The sequence below is a fragment of the Miscanthus floridulus genome, chromosome 2 (genome assembly GCF_019320115.1).
Source record: "Miscanthus floridulus cultivar M001 chromosome 2, ASM1932011v1, whole genome shotgun sequence".
Taxonomy (NCBI): domain Eukaryota; kingdom Viridiplantae; phylum Streptophyta; class Magnoliopsida; order Poales; family Poaceae; genus Miscanthus; species Miscanthus floridulus.
In genome coordinates, this window is record NC_089581.1 from 101593416 (window position 1) to 101611254 (window position 17839).

The following is a 17839-nucleotide window of genomic DNA, read 5'->3' on the forward strand; positions in this document are numbered from 1 at the left end:
TAGGCGTTTCTGAAAATTAACACCTTTAATTGCGGAAACGATTAGTAAAGAGAGTTTCCAAAATGGAAACTCCAAATTAAGTGTAGTATCACTCATCACAAGTTAGCCACAGAGTAAACAAGGTATAAAGAATATATATAGAAGTTACAACCCTGCAATACAAAGTTAGAACAGAGAATGAATATATTCAGCACAGGCAGGAAATACCGGACATGTCCGGTATGCACGTGTTCTGCAGAACATCCTAGCGCAGTGATCAATACCGGACGTGTCCGGTATACACGGTTTTAGTGGAACAGCCCTAAACTTGCTTTTTTTGATTTCTAACTTCAAATCAAATTGCAGGTACCTACTAGATATGACAATATACACAGATAACTTGCACAAGAGCAAGAGCAACACAAATATCGAATGAAATACGAATTGAGACACGATATTTGTTTTACTGAAGTTCGGACTCGTTCGAGTCCTACTCTCCGTTGAGGGGGCTGCGGGCGACCCAGCGAAGGTCAGCCTTTGAGGATACCACGAAGGTCACTCTAGCCAGAGTCTTTTCCAACTCATTTTTCTCCTTCCACTAGTAGATTCCGAGGCGGCGGAATTGACCGTTACAAACTTTCCGATGCACACCATAATCTCTCGGGTGCTCTCCGGCGATGCCTAACCATCTAGGACCGAAGAGTCCAAGAGTAACAAATGCGAATCACGAAATAGACAATATGCACAAGTGCTCAAGTGGTGGTTTGCTTTCTTTTTCAAATTCTCTCTAAACCCACAAAAGGATTTTGCTATTTGGATCACACGCTCACTAAGCGAGGGTTTGAGAGAGTTGGCAAGGCACAAAACTTGTATGTGTACCAGCAAAATCAGCAGCCTCCAAAGGTGGAGGCTCGGGGGTATTTATAACCCCCTTGGAAAAACTAGCCGTTGCCACGTCCGGTATGCGTCCGGTATGACTTACATTGCGCCAATGGTAACTAAGTTACAATGTCAATGTGAGGCGTCGGAACTTCCGATGAATGCCGGAACTCTCGACAGTCGGAACTCTCGACAGTCGGAACTTCCGACCCTTAGCATATTTGAAAATTAAGTAACTGATGTTGAAGTTTGTGAGTTATCAGAACTCCCGACTCATGCTGGAACTTCTGACCGTCGGAACTCCCGACTCTCAAGGCATTTGAAAACTAGCCGTTGGCCTCTGGTCGTCCATACCGGACACGTCCGTTATGAATACCACAGTGAACTCTTCAAGTCAGTTAAAGCGTGAGACGTTGGAACTCCCGACCATTGCCGGAACTCCCGACTTATATCAGAACTTTTGACGAACCAATCCGAGAACAACAATTTTACCATTGCTGGGCAAATACCGGACACGTTCGGTATGAATACCGGAGACGTCCGGTATTGCCAGACCAATAAGAAATCAGTTAGCTCTTTTGTCTCTCAAATACTCAAAACTCACATGGGTTGACTTGAGCGCTTATGAAACATTATCTATCAACATGAGCAGCTCCGTGCACGTCTTGATCTTGTGGGTTGGGCCACCTCTGATGGTGCGGCCCATGTCTTGTTTTGTGGATATCAGGGGCCATACCCCACAAGCATCATTCGAGAAAAAAATTGGACTGCATAGATTCCATAACCTATTTTACTGGTGGGAGTATCTTGTACTAAATGATGGCAAGCCTATGTGGCTAACTAATTGTCATGACTCTTGTGTCTTGTGTGGCTAACGGCTGCTCTTTGAGTTTGACTAAAGAAAATGTTGCAGTTGATTTATTTTGGTCTGATAGCCATGTTGGAACCCGGGTATGGTGTTAAATGAGCAAGGGCTGGGTCGTCACCCCCGTGACGCGCTGTGTCGCGATCTGGACACGGTGTCAAGTGAGCAAGGATCGGGTTGTCGCATCCTTAGTGGCGCACCACATCGGCGCCCAGGTGTGGTGCAAAATGAACAAGGGTCTTCACACCTACCTCGGCTGATGCGAAGGGTAAGGAAGCTAGTCGAGCCAACTAGGATCCGTTTAAGTAGTTGGAATGTAGGGTCCCTTACGGGTAAGTTAAGAGAGTTAGTGGACACAGCGGTTATGAGGCGTGTAAATATCTTATGCGTCGAAAAGACTAAATGAAAGGGGCAGAAGGCGAAGGAGGTGGACAATACCAGCTTTAAGCTCTGGTACATAGGGATAACTTCAAATAAAAATGGAGTAGGAGTTTTGATTGATAAGAGCCTCAAGGATGGTGTGGTGGAGGTGAGAAGGCAAGAAGATAGAATCATCTTAGTTAAACTTGTCATTAGTGATATGGTCTTAAACGTAATTAGTGCGTATGCCCCCAAGTAGGCCATGATGAGAGTGCTAAACGACTTTTCTAGGAAGACTTAGATCGCTTAGTTAGAGCTGTCCTTAGTAGCGAGAAGCTCTTTATAGGAGGTGATCTTAATGACCATGTAGGTACATCAGTGCAGGTTTCGAGGCGGTTCATGGGGGTTTCGGATATGGTAGTAGGAACCGGGAGGGAGAGGAAGTCTTAGACTTCGTCATAGCTTTTGATTTGATGATAGCTAACACTTTCTTTCGTAATAGACAATCTCATTTAGTGACCTTTAGTAGCGTCCAGTACTCTAGTCAAATCGACTTTGCCCTTACAAGGAGGGATAAACGAACATGTGTGGACTGTAAAAGGTGATACCTGGAGAATGTGTGGCCGCTCAACACAAGCTGGTGGTGGCTGACTTCCGCTTTCTGGCGCAAGCTCGTGAGAACAAACAAGCTAGGGTTGCTAGAACGAAGTGGTGGAAATTAGAAAGGGATGCATCAAAGGTCTTTAAGGAAAAGGTCATTGAAGAGGGCCCTTAGAAGGATAAAGGCGATGCAAACAACATATGGGAGAAGATGACAACATGCGTTCGGAAGGTTGCTTCATAGGTGCTTGGAGTGACCAAAGGGAGCGGATGCGACTCGAAAGACACTTGGTGGTGGAATGAAGATGTGCAAAAGGCTATTAAAGAAAAGAAGGAGTGCTATAAGCGCTTGTATCATGATTGGTGTGCAGACAACATAGAGAAGTACAAGGTGGTAAAGAAGACTGCAAAACCAGCGGTGAGTGAGGCAAAGGGGTGGACCTATGAGGACCTTTACCAATGTTAGTACGAAGGAAGAAGAGAAGGAGATTTATAGGATGGCTAGGGCTCGCGATAGGAAGACAAGGGACTTCAATCAAGTCAAGTGCATAAAAGATGAGAGGGAGTAGCTCTTGGTGAAGGAAGATGAGATCAGACATAGATGGTAAGAGTATTTTGATAAATTGTTCAATGGTGAGAACGAGAACACCACTGTTCGGCTGGACGACACTTTTGATGACACTAGCAGGCGCTTTGTGCGGAGGATTCAAGAATCAGAGGTCAGAGAAGTCTTGAAAAGGATGAAAGGGGGCAAAGCGATGGGCCCTGATGGTATTCCAATCAAGGTGTGGAGATGTCTCGGGGATATAGCTATAGTATGGCTAACTAAGATGTTCAACAATATCTTTCGATCGAATAAGATGCCTGAGGAGTGGAGAAGAAGCATATTGATACCAATCTACAAGAACAAGAGAGATATCTAAAGTTGTACTAATTATTGGGGAATTAAGTTGATGAGCCACACTATGAAGTTATGGGAGACGGTCATCGAGCAGCGCCTGCGAGGAACGACGCAGATATCAACAAACCAATTTGGTTTCATGCCCGGAAGGTCAAACACAGAAGCAATCTTCTTAATAAGACAAGTTATGCAGCGGTTTAGAGAGCAGAAGAAGGACCTCCACATAGTTTTCATTGACTTGGAGAAGGCTTATGACAAGATACCAAGAAATGTTATGTGGTGGGCTTTGGACAAACATAAAGTCCCATCAAAGTACGTGACCCTTATCAAGGACATGTACAACAATGTTGTGACTAGTGTTCGAATAAACGATGGTAACACAAATTACTTCTCGATTAAAATTGGACTTCATCAAGGGTCAGCCTTAAGCCCGTATCTCTTTGCCTTGGTAATGGATGAGGTTATCAGGAACATACAAGGGGATATCCCTTAGTGTATGTTGTTCGCTGATGATGTAGTGTTAGTAGATGAAACTCAGGCGGGAGTAAATAGGAAATTAGAGTTATGGCGACAGACCCTTGAGTCTAAATGTTTTAGATTGATTAGAACTAAAACCGAATACATGAGATATGACTTTGGCGGAGTTGCACAGGAGGAGGGAGATGTGAGTTTGGAAGGTCAAGTAGTGCCTAAGAATGATACCTTTCGGTATCTGGGATCGATGCTACAGAAGGATGGAGATATTGATGCGGACGTTAGCCATAGAATCAAAGTAGGGTGGATCAAGTGGCGACAAGCTTCTGACATTCTCTGTGACAAGAGGGTACCACAAAAGCTAAAAGGCAAGTTTTATAGAACGACGATTAGACCGGCATGTTGTATGGAGCAGAATGTTGGCCTACAAAGATTCGACATGTTCAACAACTAAATGTTGCAGAAATGCATATGTTGCGATAGATTTGTGGTCACACAAGAATGGACCGAGTTCGGAATGATGATATACGTGATCGCCTAGAGGTAGCACCAATTGAAGAAAAGTTTGTCCAACATTGGTTGAGGTGGTTTGGCCATGTCCAAAGAATACCTCCAGAGGCACCAGTGCATTGTGGAGTCCTAAGCCAAGCTAATAATATGAGAGGTAGAGGAAGACCGAAATTGACATGGGGGGTGGCAATAAAAAGATATTTGAAAGCTTGGGATATACCTAGAGATCTACGTTTGAATAGGAGTGCTTGGAAAACAGCTATTGAAGTGCCTGAACCGTGACTTGGGGCTCTTGGTGGGTTTCAACTCTAGCCTACCCCAACTTGCTTGGAACTGAAAGGATATGTTGTTGTTGTTGTTGCTGTTGTTGTTGATATGTGATCACATGATGTCTTAGTTGCTGATCAACAAAGATGATTATGATAATGAAGTTAACCTCATTTTTGAAACAAGCATACATGATTTGCTGAGTAGTTGTTCCCGTGTGTTTGTAGCACTTCGTCCTCCACTCAGTTCTGGTCCTATTGAACATATTGATGATTCTTTTAGCCAATGGAATCACCCAAACGTTCAGAATGCTCTCTCCCAGGTACCTCAATGGCTTTGATTGATATAATTTGTTATACCATTCCTGAAGATTATTGTGGCTGCAGATTGTTACAATGTCAGTATCGTCATCAGTTTTTCATCCTCTTCTCAGAGCTTGTGCTGGTTATCTTTCATCCTACCTTTCATCACATGTTCGTATATCTCCGCCGCAATCTTTTTCTCTTCACTTTTCCAGAAATTATTTATGCTTTTGCCACTTGTTTACTATACACTCTGCTGAAAAAAAGAACTATCCCTCAGAAAGTTATTCATGCTTTCTTTTTTGACTTATTAGGTAAAAACGGCTTGTGTTTTGCTTGACTTGTGTCGGGGGCCATTGGTACCATGGGTACCGATGATAACAGCAAAGGTCTCTTTTATAATTTTGTTACTAAGGATTTTCTGTTAGCATTCTTTTTTGTGACTTTAGTCTCTTAACTCTTCATATACTCTCAAAACAGGTAGATCTTGCAGTTGAACTTCTAGAGGATCTCCTAAGTATCATCCAGGTATGTGCACACTGGTAACTTAGCAATTCTGGGAAATTTGAAATTAATTTTTGATGCCTGTAACCTGGTGCATTTGTATCCTACCATACTTAGGTCTTGAACTTTTGTTACTATACCAAATGAAGTTATGCTCTAATTTATTTACCATTCTGGTGTTAATGCTGTTGAAGGGATGCACCTGTATTTGAGATGAAACAATAAGCTATTCACAACTTTGCAAAATATATGTTATTGTGATAGTACTACTTGACCAAAACTGCAATTCCTTCCTTTGTGATATCCTAAATCAACATCAACTATTTGTTTACTACTTCAGTAACTTTTAAGATGATTTCCACTCTATATTTGTATTGCGAACCAATTAACTTTATTCTTTATCATGTTGGTTAGGAACCTGGCCAATCTCTTGCTCGTTCACGTGCAGCACTGAAGTATGTTGTATTGGCAATTTCTGGGCATATGGATGATGTGCTCACAGAATATAAAGTACATGTTTACCTTTCTGAAAGTGGTTCTTTGTAGTGACTTCTGTACTGCTTCCTTAACTTTCCTACTTTCAGGAAGTCATGCATAAGTTACTTTTCGTTCTGGAGATGCTAGATCCTTTTATCGATCCTTCTACAAGTGCCATGAAAGACACAGTAATATTTGGTGGTATCTCTGCTATATATTTGGAGAAGCAGTCAAGTGTATACGATATTGCCTTAAATATTATCCATACAGCAGTAAAGAGAGCTGCTGTTCTCCCTTCTTTAGAACTTGAATGGCGACGAGGATCTGTTGCCCCAAGGTTGGTAAAGTAATATGTATTTACAGATTTGACATAAGCTTGATACTACAATAACCCAATTGTCATGATTATGCAAGCCAACCATCGTTAGCTACTACTCTGCTCACAGTGTAATGTTGCCATGGACTGATGTATAATTTTTTTTTTGAACATTAAATACAGCAGGGGCGGCCCCCACTGTAGAGAGATTTTATTAAGAGGGAAAAGGGAACTTACTGTACAGAGAGCTACTTACCCAACTGATGTGTAAATTTGTCTGCCACTTCCATACAAAGCTTATTGTGGTCCCTTCTACTTTCTGAAGATTTAGATTGCCCTCTGAACTATCCGACATGATTTAATTTAGGTCACTGGTTGAGTTGGCAGGAAACATAAGCAGTTCAACATTGCATCATAGATGAAATGTCCATTTAGTGCTTATATATCTTACCAACTCAGCTTGTAGCCTCAACTGAACCATTTCCCAAATTTTGTAGCTTATATATACAGGGACCAACTTTCCTTTTCAAAATTTAAGGAGCCAAATTTTCCCCCCTTGAACGTACAGGAGAACTATATGTCTTCATAAGCCACCCACACACCCGTTCTGTTGGGAGGCCAATCTGAGCTATAAGTGGAAGTCTGAGGTACCAATTTGTGCGCAAACATGTATTTTTCAAACATTTTAATTAGTCAGGTGAAAATGGTAGGATTAGATTTTCCACAAAAAATAATTTCATAATATTAATTTCCTATACTCTTTAGTTATCGTGGTAAAAAATGATTGTAAGTTTCATCTTCATGTCCTTAAGTTGAAGCACGAAAAGATTCTTGATTGAAAGGAGTGAAGTTATTGTTACTCAGGACTGGGGAACCTTTTGTGTGTCTGCAAGCAGCTGTCTTCTCTACTATTTGATGAGTTTTTTTTTTTTTTTTTTTTTTTTTTTTTTTTTTTTTTTTTTTTTATCGAACACGCAGGAGAGCTGCGTATCATTATATTAGTAGAAGAAAAGAAATAGTCTTACAGAGACTGAAACCCACAAACACCCACACACACCCACTAGACCATAGAAGCTAAATCACCGGAAAAGAGTTACAAGGACGACCACGAACCCCCCCACCCCTTGCAGAAACCTAAGTTGCAGTTCGGGCAGAGATTAGGGAAATCCCCTTAGCCCCTGCCACACTCCACCAAGCAGCCTCCTCCTTGGCCAGGTACAGGACCGAGTTAACATTTGGGACTGCTCCATTGAAAAGACAGTCATTTCTGTGCCGCCAAATGCTCCAGGCTCCTAGGATGACCAGAGAATTCAGACCCCTTCTTAGATCACCCTGAACAGCACCATCAATCTTTCTCCACCAATCATCAAAATTCTGGTCAGCAGGTGTTGGAGCAAGGGTTGCAGCACCAAAATGAGAGAGGAAGGAGAACCAAAATATTCTTGAAAAAACACAGCCTACAAGAAGGTGATGAAGATCTTCCTCAAGCTGGTCACACAGGACACACATTTCTGGATGAGGGAGGCCCCTCTTTGCTAACCTGTCTGCAGTCCAGCACCTGTTATGGGCCACTAACCACATAAAAAATCTGCATTTTGGGGGCGCCCAAGTTTTCCAAGTTCTCTCAAAGGGTTCAAAAGAGATGGCTCCATAAAACAGGGCGTTGTAGGCGCTCTTTGCTGTGTACTGGCCTGAAGAGGAAAGCCTCCATAAATGTCTGTCAGGGATGCTCTCATTCAGCTCCACCCTAGATAAAAGATCCCAGAGATGGATATACTGAGATAGAGCAGCCGCACCATTGTCTCCCTGTAAGTCCTCTATCCACCTATTCTCAGGAAGGGCCTCACTAATAGTACGTTTACTCAATCGCCTTTTAGGAACCAGAGCAAAAACAAGAGGAGCAATCTCCTGGATTCCCTGATCATCCAGCCATTTGTCCTTCCAGAACAGGGTATTAGCCCCACTTCCCACTTTTATACGAACTGCGACCGAGATGAGCCCAGCGACCTCCTTACTGACCTGGACTGACAGATTTGCCCAAGGTTTGTTTGGTACACTCCGCTGCAGCCAAGGCCATCTTGCTTTCAAGGCAATCCCCAATGTTTTGAGATCAGTTATTCCCAGCCCGCCTAATTCCCGAGGTCGACAAACCTTGGGCCAGGCAATAAGACAATGACCCCCGTTTGCTTCTTTTCTTCCCATCCATAGGAAGGACCTTCTAATCTTATCGATGGCTTTGAGAGCCCAAGGCGGAAGATCAATTGCCATAGCCACATAGATTAGGATACCTGTAAGCACAAATTGCACCTGAGTCACCCTACCAGGATCGCCCGCTCAGAGGACGACCTGAGGCGTGCCCTGATCGTCAACGTGGTGGGGCAGCCTATGGTGGGCAGAGCGGAGCTCATCTGTGCTACAATTGCTCTCAGGTTCGAGATCGATGAAGCTCGGCTTACTTTGCTACCTTTGGGGATGTCTAGCTTCCTGTTGATCTTGCCTGATGAGGAGCTGGCTGCCACCGTCTACAATGGAGGCCGCCCCATCATCACCACCACTGCCCGACTCCATATCATGCGCTGGACAAGGTTTCTTCAAGCGACGGCGGCGGGCCTGTCGGTGGCCGTGGAGGTGGAGCTCCGAGGAATTCCTGCCCATGCTTGGGACCTAGCCACCGCTGAGGTCCTGCTTGACGAGCTCTGCTGGATTGAAGGGGGGCATCCGACCAATGAAAATCGTCGCGACTTGTTCCTGCTGAAGGCGTGGTGCTCCGATCCCGCCCGTCTCCCCTCTGAGATGGTGCTTGAGATTTGATGAGCTCCGCTACAATTTGACGAGCACAAATTGCACCTGAGTCACCCTACCAGCACGTGTCATCAATTGCCATAGCCACTATTTGATGAGTGATTTACACTTTATGGCTTATGGCATGCAATTGATGTTTTCTCTCCTGAATCATCTTTTTGCTATCCTAGCTTCTATTTCTAATAAAGGTCATTCTGATCTGCACCATTGGATTGGGTTGCTTTATAATGTAGACTGGCTAGGTTTGGTATCCATGTAATCATAAGAAATTTAGATGGGGAGACAATATTTACGGCTGTATGCTTTATCCCATCAGCTATCTGGTTTATAAAAGAGAGTTATGGGCATCATGGACCAATCCAGTTACACCACATGGACAAAGACATACCATGGGCTTGTTTGGTTCTCGCCCTGGGAAACACGCCTCAGCCGTAGCAAAATCAGGTGTTCAATTGCGATCACCTGGGGTTAGATCAACCTGTCTGGCGTGGCCACCCAAGCGAGGGCATCAACCTACATGCATATACTGCACTCAATAGTGACGAATTTTTAGTTTACATTTCAAGATCGTGATGCAAATTTCTGAACCATGTGACTTTAATGCGTGCATGTGATGGCATAGTAGATGAACCATTTCTCTAGCATAACACTATCATGCTTGCTGGTGTAACATGCCTGACTTTTGGTTTGCAGTGTAATTCTCTCTATCTTGGATCCGCACATGCCTCTTCCTCCTGACATAGACCTCTGCAAAAGTTCAGTGCATGAGATTGATAATGTGCCTTTGGCTGTTTTGGATAATCGTGCACCGCAGCCATGCAACCCAGAAAATATTGATGGGCGAGATGCATCTGAAACAACTGTTCGGCCTGAAAATTTTGAACAGTGCAGTTTTTTGTTTGCTCCTGAAGAATTAAACCAATCTGAGTTGACTAGTCTTTATACCTTGAAAGGAAAAGGCCATGGTGTAGTAACTAAAACAAGTTTGAACCACGACATCCCTGAAGGCAGAAGTAATGAGAAACTATCATCTGACCCTTTCCTGCTAGATAATATTGTTGCAGCTGATTATTTTGATGCACAGGCTGATTATCAACAGCTGGAAAACTACGAGGACTGTGAGTTAAGAGCTCAAGAATTTCATCGCATAGCACTGAACCTATGCATGCAACAAGAACCAACATTAGAAGGGCATAATGCGGGAATTGATGCTTTTCTATTAGCAGCAGAATGTTACGTTAATCCATTTTTTCTACTGGAATTCCAGTCTAATTTAGAGCGTCTGGACAATATTGAACGTATTCATTCAGAGTTGATGCAAGGGAATGCTTCCTTTGCGTTGAAAAATTTGCACTTCAAAGATTTAGATCAGAAAACAATCTATAATTTGGAGAAGAAGTGGGATAGATTTGTCATAGATTTACTCCTACAAGCTGCCAGATTCGACTCTCAATATCAGGGAAAGATACCTGAAGGGGAACCATATCCAAATATTGCTGAAGATGGCAAGCGATCTGTAGAAATCTCACCTGAAGCTCTTCAGTTTGCTGATGCTATAACTTTGGTCAGAAAGAACCAGGCTATGCTGTGCCACTTTATTATGAAGCAATTCCAAAGGAAAGGACACTTGTGTAGTGAAATTCTCCTCCAGAGCTTGTTGTTCCTGTTGCACTCAGCAACTGATCTGTTTTGTCCACCAGAGAATGTAATTGATATAATTTTGAAGTCTGCTGAAAGCCTCAATGCCCAGCTTGCATGTCTTTACAGTTTTGTTAATGCGGGGAATAAGAATTTGGATAGGGTAAAAATACATGGTCTAAGAAGACGTTGGACCCTTCTCCAGAAACTGGTTCTGGCTTCATCAGGCAGTGATAACACTAGAGAACTTGCCAGAAATAAAAGAGATGGTTTCCGTTTTAGAAGTTTAGTCCCTCCATCAACATGGATACAGAAGATATCTGATTTCTCCATGTTTTCTAGCCCCCTCCCTCGATATCTCGGATGGATGGCAGTGTCTCGCTATGCCAAGGAATATTTAAATGAGAAACAGTTTCTTGCTTCTGATTTCTCACAGCTTACATCTTTGTTATCAATTTACATGGATGAACTTTGTTTGATGGATGGAGTTGCAACTTCGAAAGTCATTTCTGCAAAAGGTGAACAATTTAATTGTACGCACTTGTTCCTTAAGAAGGAAACTACTCTGTCAGACCAACCAAGCATGACCAAACAGTTTAAAATCTTACTTCCGGAGCTACATTTCTTCTTTCCAAGCATGGGCAAATTGTTTAATGCATTTGGGGAGAGCATCTTGGAGGCTGTTGGGCTACAGTTAAAATGTCTGCCCAACAGTGCAGTACCAGATGTTCTTTGTTGGTTTTCTGAGTTGTGCTTGTGGCCTTATCTTGAACGCATTAAGGAGCATCTTATAATCGCAAACAGAGTTAGTTATATAAGAGGAAATATTGCTGCTAATGCAAAAGCAGTTGTCTTCTACCTACTTGAGTCTATTGTTACCGAGCACCTGGAGGCCGTTATTCCTGAAATGCCCAGGATAGTGCACATTCTTTTGTCTCTCTGTAGAGCTTCTTATACTGATGTGGCCTTCCTCAAGTCTGTGCTATGTCTAATGAAGCCACTCATCACCTACTTCTTAAGGAAGGGAACTAATGATACAAAAGTACTGGGCCATATAAAGGAGGGCAGCAATTTTGAGTTGCTTTGTTTTGAAGAATTGTTTGACATTGTTCGCTGTGGTAAAGATTCGGTGGATACAGCTGAAGATAAGATTCAGGCACCCTTGCTTATCTTCATTCTGGGATCAATGTTTCCTGATTTCTCATTTGAGAGAAGGATTGAAATGTTAGGCTCCTTGTTAGTATGGATTGATTGCATCAGTAACGATCCATCATCATTGTTATGCAGCTATCTTCAAGGTTTCCAGACACTTCTAGATGGTTATGAAGCTTTACTGATTCAAAATATTGAACTACTTGGTGTCAGCATCCTTTCTGCGACAAGCCAGTCCATAGAACCTGCTGATTCCTTAGGCGTTGATGGCACTGTGCTACTAGAGAAGAATGCACAAGATAGTGAAGAAGAAGCACCAATGAAATCCACAGCATATTGTGAGAATGATGGAAGTCATAAGGGTCTTTATAATCTGCATCCTAATAGTATCATAGAATTTTGTGGCGCCCTGGAGAAGTTTATTTTGTACCTTACTTCATATATTGAGGATAGTTGGAAATGGCACCATCAGTTGGCCTCTAGGATCTCTTTGTCTATGGCAAAGTGTTTGTTGTTTGCAAAATTTTTGAAGTCCATAGTGCAAGAAGACACAATATCTAGTAGCAGTGAGCAAGATGCTGCTGTGAAAATTTCCTGTGAGCTTGCACAAAAGCATTGGCAAAGTGCTCTTGAAGGTCTAGGAGATATCATTTTGGTAAATCAGGAAACACAGTTCTGGCAGGTGGCATCAGCTATGCTCGATTATATAATGGGGATACCAAACGTCCTTGCTTGGGGTAATGTTCTTAATGCCACATGCTCTGCAGTCAAGCACTTCTGCTCCCATGCACCTAGGATATCTTGGAGGCTGCAGACAGATAAGTGGTTGTCATTATTAGTTTCTGGTGGAGTTGAGGGGTTCAAGAACAGTGAGATCTGTTTGATTGATCTTTTCTGTACAATGTTGAATCATTCTGAACCAGAGCAGCGTTCTGTTGCTGTACAGCAGCTTGGGAGGATTATTAACAAAACAAGTTCTACTGAAGCTGATTTGAAATATCCAAACTATGACCAAAATTTCCTCATATCTGGTTCAACAGTAACATCCCTTTTGGTAACTCATACGTGGGACAGAGTAGCAGCATTGGCTCTCCATGACTCTTCTATGCTATTAAGGAATCATGCAATGGCATTGCTTACTGAATATGTGCCTTTTGTTGATAGGAAGCACCTGCAGTCCTTTCTTTCATCCAGTAACGGTATCCTGAATGGTTTGGGACAACTTTCTGGTGTAATTGAAGAGGGCTATTTTACACGAATGTCTTTGCTGTTGTTTTCTAAGGCATGTCTTTATTCTACTCCTGAAGATATCGCTCTGATACCTGAATGTGTTTGGCAGAAGTTGGAAAACATGCAAACATCAACTGGTAAATCTGTGATAATTGAACATTCAGATTTCTGAGCCAACATATGTAAATTCCATTGTATCACCTGCATGATGTTCTGATTGTTCAAACTATTTTTTCTCTCATTATGTACTAGGAGGCTTTGGATATATGGAGAAAAATCTCTGCCGAGCTCTGTGCCAACTAAAAAGTGAATCAGATGCTACAACCGTACTGCGCCCCCCCCCCCCCCCCCCCCCCCCCCCCCCCCCCCTTCTCTCTCCGGTGCTTATGAACCATAACATGTTTACCGAGTACTGACTTTAAATCTCTTCCATTAGGTTGTAAAAGAAGTTCTTTCTGGATGTACTAGTCAACCAGTCAGCCCTGATTTCAAGAGCATCCGTGAATCAATCCTTCAGGTCATAGTGTTCTGAATGATTATTTTTTTTGGTCTTCTCCATCTGTATTGTCGCTTCTGTTTTTACTTTATTGCACAGTTATCCATTTCAGTTCATTACTTGAATTATGTTCTCATTGTTGATTGTGCCTGCATATCAGACTCATTTTATATTTCGTTGACAGTTTCAATCTTTGTAATAACTGCACTTAGACTAAGTGCGCCACAAAAATCACTAGTGTTTGGAAGTTTTTGTCATCTTTGTTCAAAGAAAATTCTTTCTAGCATAAGAAAACACTGGCATGCTTGTATCTTGGTTCAAATTGATATTATATCTCTGGCATGCTTAATGAAATGGAATGCAGCTCTCTTGCGTTGTTCAAGGAAAAAAAGAAAGTTGCTGAAATCATATGGTGCTAATTTTATGCTTTAATTGGGACTGGGCTATCTAAACTTTCCATACTCATCTCGATAGGTGATGTCCTCTTTGAGTTCTATTGAAGCATACTTTGAGTTCTTCTCAGCCAGATCTGCGCAAGAACATGAGGTGAGAAGTGCAACAGCCCTTGTCTTTCTGGCATCTTGTTTTGGATATCTTATTCAGAGTCCTAACACTTGATTAAATTTGACACCAAGGAACTTGAAGAAGCTGAGATTGAATTGGAGCTTATTGAAAAAGAGAAATCAGTTCATAATTTTGTTGGGCATACCAATGATACTGTGGTGCTTGCTATGCCATCATGTAAGCTCAATTACTTTCCGGGCTATTGTTGTCAATGCTACATTTTTGTATTTACATGTCTTGCGTAATTTTGTTTACAGACCACAATGATGGTAGTGAGGTTAATAAACGGCTCCAGCAAATCCGGGAAAATATTAGGTCCCTGTAAGTTTGCATATTGTGATGGTCCTTCAAATTTACTATTGTTCATTTTTTATGAAATTCTCGCCGTAACAAGTTTGCTGTTGTATGTCGATCCAAGATATCCTTGTTCTCACATTAATTTACTTTGGATTCTAGAATCATATTGAACTGTTAATATTCGTTTGGGGTATGTTTTAATTTGACAGGGAAAGGTCTAGGCTCAAAGAGGAAATTACAGCACGCAGGCAAAAGAAACTGCTTATAAGACATGCTCGTGAAAAGTACTTAGAAGTGACAAGCTCTAGGGAAATGGAGCTTATGCAAGAGCTCGACAGGTCTGATGCGCTGCTCTTTTCTTTGACATGTCAGAAACAATAGAGTTGTTTATCCCTATTTCTTTGTTGTATGTCTTTGTAGGGAAAGAGCTCTCGAGATGGAACGTGAAGTAGAAAGACAGCGACAACTGGATATTGAGCGTGCAAAGTCTAGGGAACTGCAATTCAACATTGATTTGGAAAAAGAGAAACAAACTCAGGTACAAGGCAATTTATTCTTTCAAATTGACATAATCTGTTAGTTTTGGAAAATATATTGTTTTGCAATGAATCCTCCATGCATCCCTATTCCTCCATGCATCCTCTATTTGCTAGGATTTGCTTTCAAGTGACTTTTCCTGTGAAACAGCATTGAAAGTTTGAGTCACTTTCTTGTTTATGCCATATATATATGTTTATTATGCGCAAATTCTTGCTTGAGTTATGATTCCTAGAACCTGTGTTTGCATAGTATGTCCTCAGTGACAGTGACTCAAAGTATGATACGTCCGTATGGTATTTACTATACCAGTCTGCATGGCCTTTTATTTTTGTTTTCTTATTATTACTGTGTTGATCTTTAGAGAGAGCTTCAACGTGAACTGGAGCAAGTCGAGTTGGGGCGGTCATCAAGGCGTGAGTTCTCTGCCAATCCCAACAGGTGTAGTCTGTGTAGTATGGTTAGACCGTATTACTTTGGTCCCCTCTATTCAGATACTGCGTTTACCATTGGTGTGATAAGCCTAGCCATTTGCAACATTGTTGTAATCACCTCCGTGAGTTGCTCATTCTGCAGCCGCTCCAGGGAGAGGTACCGTGAAAGGGATGGCGGCAGAGCACAGCAGGAGGCGGGGAGCTTGAGGTCGAGCAGCCGAGGCCAAGAGGGGGGCTCTGCTCAGGCGTCCGCCCCTGCCAGGGCCCCCACCGTCATGCTCGCCGGATCAAGAACGTTCTCAGGGGGCAACCTTCCGACGATTCTGCAGCCTCGCGAGCGCTCTGCCGACGAGGACAACGCCTGGGCCGAGGACGCCAGCAGCAACGGAGATCCTGAGCTGGATGGCGTGAGGCCGCATGGGCCACGAGGCAGCAGCAAGCCATCCTCGAGGCAGGTTGCGGAGCGGAGGGAGCGGGATGGCGGCACTGCTGCCGGCACGGGCAGGAGAGAAGGGAAATGGGAGAGGAAGCAGCACCCGTGACTAAAAAAAATTTTGTCCAACAAATAGGCACGCTAAATAGCATGCGTTTGGCTGTTGATGTTGTCCACATAGAGTAGCCATTGCACTAGTCTATTTGCTATTGCCTTCTTGTGTCTAACGGAGGCTTCCTCAATTGCATTGTGTCGTATGGACACTGGAGCAGGTCAGGTGGCTGCTCACTCAGTCAACAGAATCGTGCATTGATCCTACTATCAAACAGCTGGCTGCTCAGTCAACAGTAGCCTCACACTCCTTGGATCCCCTCCGAGGAGCTCCATCGCCCACGCGGTTCGTTTGCTCCGGCGGCTCCAGCAGGCTGAGCACCAGCAGCCCGCTGTACATCGTGGCATTGCTGCGGCCCCTACGCACGCAGGGGAGCCGATGCAGATACGTTTGGGACCTCACCCGAGCAGGTGTAGATTTGGGCACAGGCTGGCGCGGATGCGTGCAGCAGCGAGTATTCCCAAGAGGGAATCGCATGGGAGCTCCATCGTCGGTGCCAAGGCCGCAACCAGGCGAGCACACGGTCGTCAATGCCGCTCGTCTGTCACCGCGCGTTATTAACTGCGCTGTTACGCACGCTGGTCCTGCGGCGCTCGATGGAGCTCCGGCGTAGGCTGTGGATCCAGTTCACCACGCGCCCACGCGTTGACGGTTGACCATATGCAGCCCCCTTTTTTTTTTAATGTCACCGGAGGATTACTCAATATATATTGATATTACCCTCCAAACGGCTCGTTTTATGCTTTACAAACATTTAGAGGAAAAAACAACAACAGTAAGGCACCCCAACACCAGGGCAAAAAGTGGCATAACCACAAATACACCAGCGAAATGCAAAGACTATCACACCAATTCACAGGAGCTCTTCAACGATGCCTCCAAGAAGGTGAATGACGCCAACATGTAATCATCGTCAGCCAAGCAGAAACTTGCAAGGCTTTCGCCCGAGCCGTGTGCCCGAGGGGTAACTGCATTGATCGGACCAATCTAGGAGAAGCAGCAACAATAGTTTCTTCAGCGACACCTAAGAAGGAAATTCTCGCTAGCCCAGACTGATCTGAGCTGAGCTTTCACCCAGAACCTTTGATGGTTCTCCCATTGACCTGCCCACAACAGAGGGAGGTACACACTAGCAAGCGCCCACGCCTGGATGGAGGAGGGGATGTCGGCCGCCGCCACACGCGTGGAGCCACTTCTAGACTCGCCTGCGATAGTGGGAGGTGTGCACCGACATGCTTCCATGCCTGGATGGAGGGGGGTGCTGACCGCCGCCACACCACGCAGAGCCATTCACGAACTCGTCCGCGACCGTGGGAGGCGCGCACCGGCAAGCGTCCACGCCTGGACGGAGTGGGGGTGCCGGCCACAGCAACATGACACGTACCCGTTCCCGAACTCTCCTGCGACGGTGGGAGGCACGTACCGGCAAGCGTCCATGTCTAGACAGAAGGGAGTGCCGGCCATCGCCATCCACGCGGAGCCATTCCCAGACTCGCCCGTGATGGTGGGAGGCACGCACCGGCAAGCGACGGGGGTGCCGGCCGCCGCCACACCATGCAAAGCCGTTCCCGGACTTGCCCGTGATGGTGGGAGGTGCGTAACGGCAATCGTCGGCGCCTGGATGGAGGGGGAGGTAGCCGCCGCCACACCGTACGGAGCCATTCTCGGACTCGCCCGTGACTGTGGGAACCGCGCACCGACGCCACCAAC

At 44.2% G+C, this 17839-nt stretch overlaps 1 protein-coding gene across 3 annotated transcripts in view; it reads left to right on the forward strand.

Moving 5' to 3' along the window:
• LOC136527320 (uncharacterized) overlaps positions 1–16378 on the forward strand; it is a 30884-nt gene extending 14506 nt beyond the window's left edge. For 2 of the 3 annotated variants that reach the window (XM_066520010.1, XM_066520024.1), the window contains 16 exons: positions 5063–5157; positions 5222–5308; positions 5452–5526; positions 5618–5665; positions 6056–6151; positions 6226–6455; positions 9930–13393; positions 13509–13582; positions 13693–13773; positions 14227–14298; positions 14388–14493; positions 14574–14637; positions 14823–14951; positions 15034–15151; positions 15515–15591; positions 15727–16378. In XM_066520010.1, the coding sequence (XP_066376107.1) occupies positions 5063–5157; positions 5222–5308; positions 5452–5526; positions 5618–5665; positions 6056–6151; positions 6226–6455; positions 9930–13393; positions 13509–13582; positions 13693–13773; positions 14227–14298; positions 14388–14493; positions 14574–14637; positions 14823–14951; positions 15034–15151; positions 15515–15591; positions 15727–16126 (5216 nt within the window). In that variant the 3' untranslated portion in view covers positions 16127–16378. The remainder of the gene's footprint in view (positions 1–5062; positions 5158–5221; positions 5309–5451; positions 5527–5617; positions 5666–6055; positions 6152–6225; positions 6456–9929; positions 13394–13508; positions 13583–13692; positions 13774–14226; positions 14299–14387; positions 14494–14573; positions 14638–14822; positions 14952–15033; positions 15152–15514; positions 15592–15726) is intronic. The other variant, XM_066520019.1, reaches the window with a different exon arrangement.
• The last annotated feature ends 1461 nt before the right edge of the window (positions 16379–17839 follow it).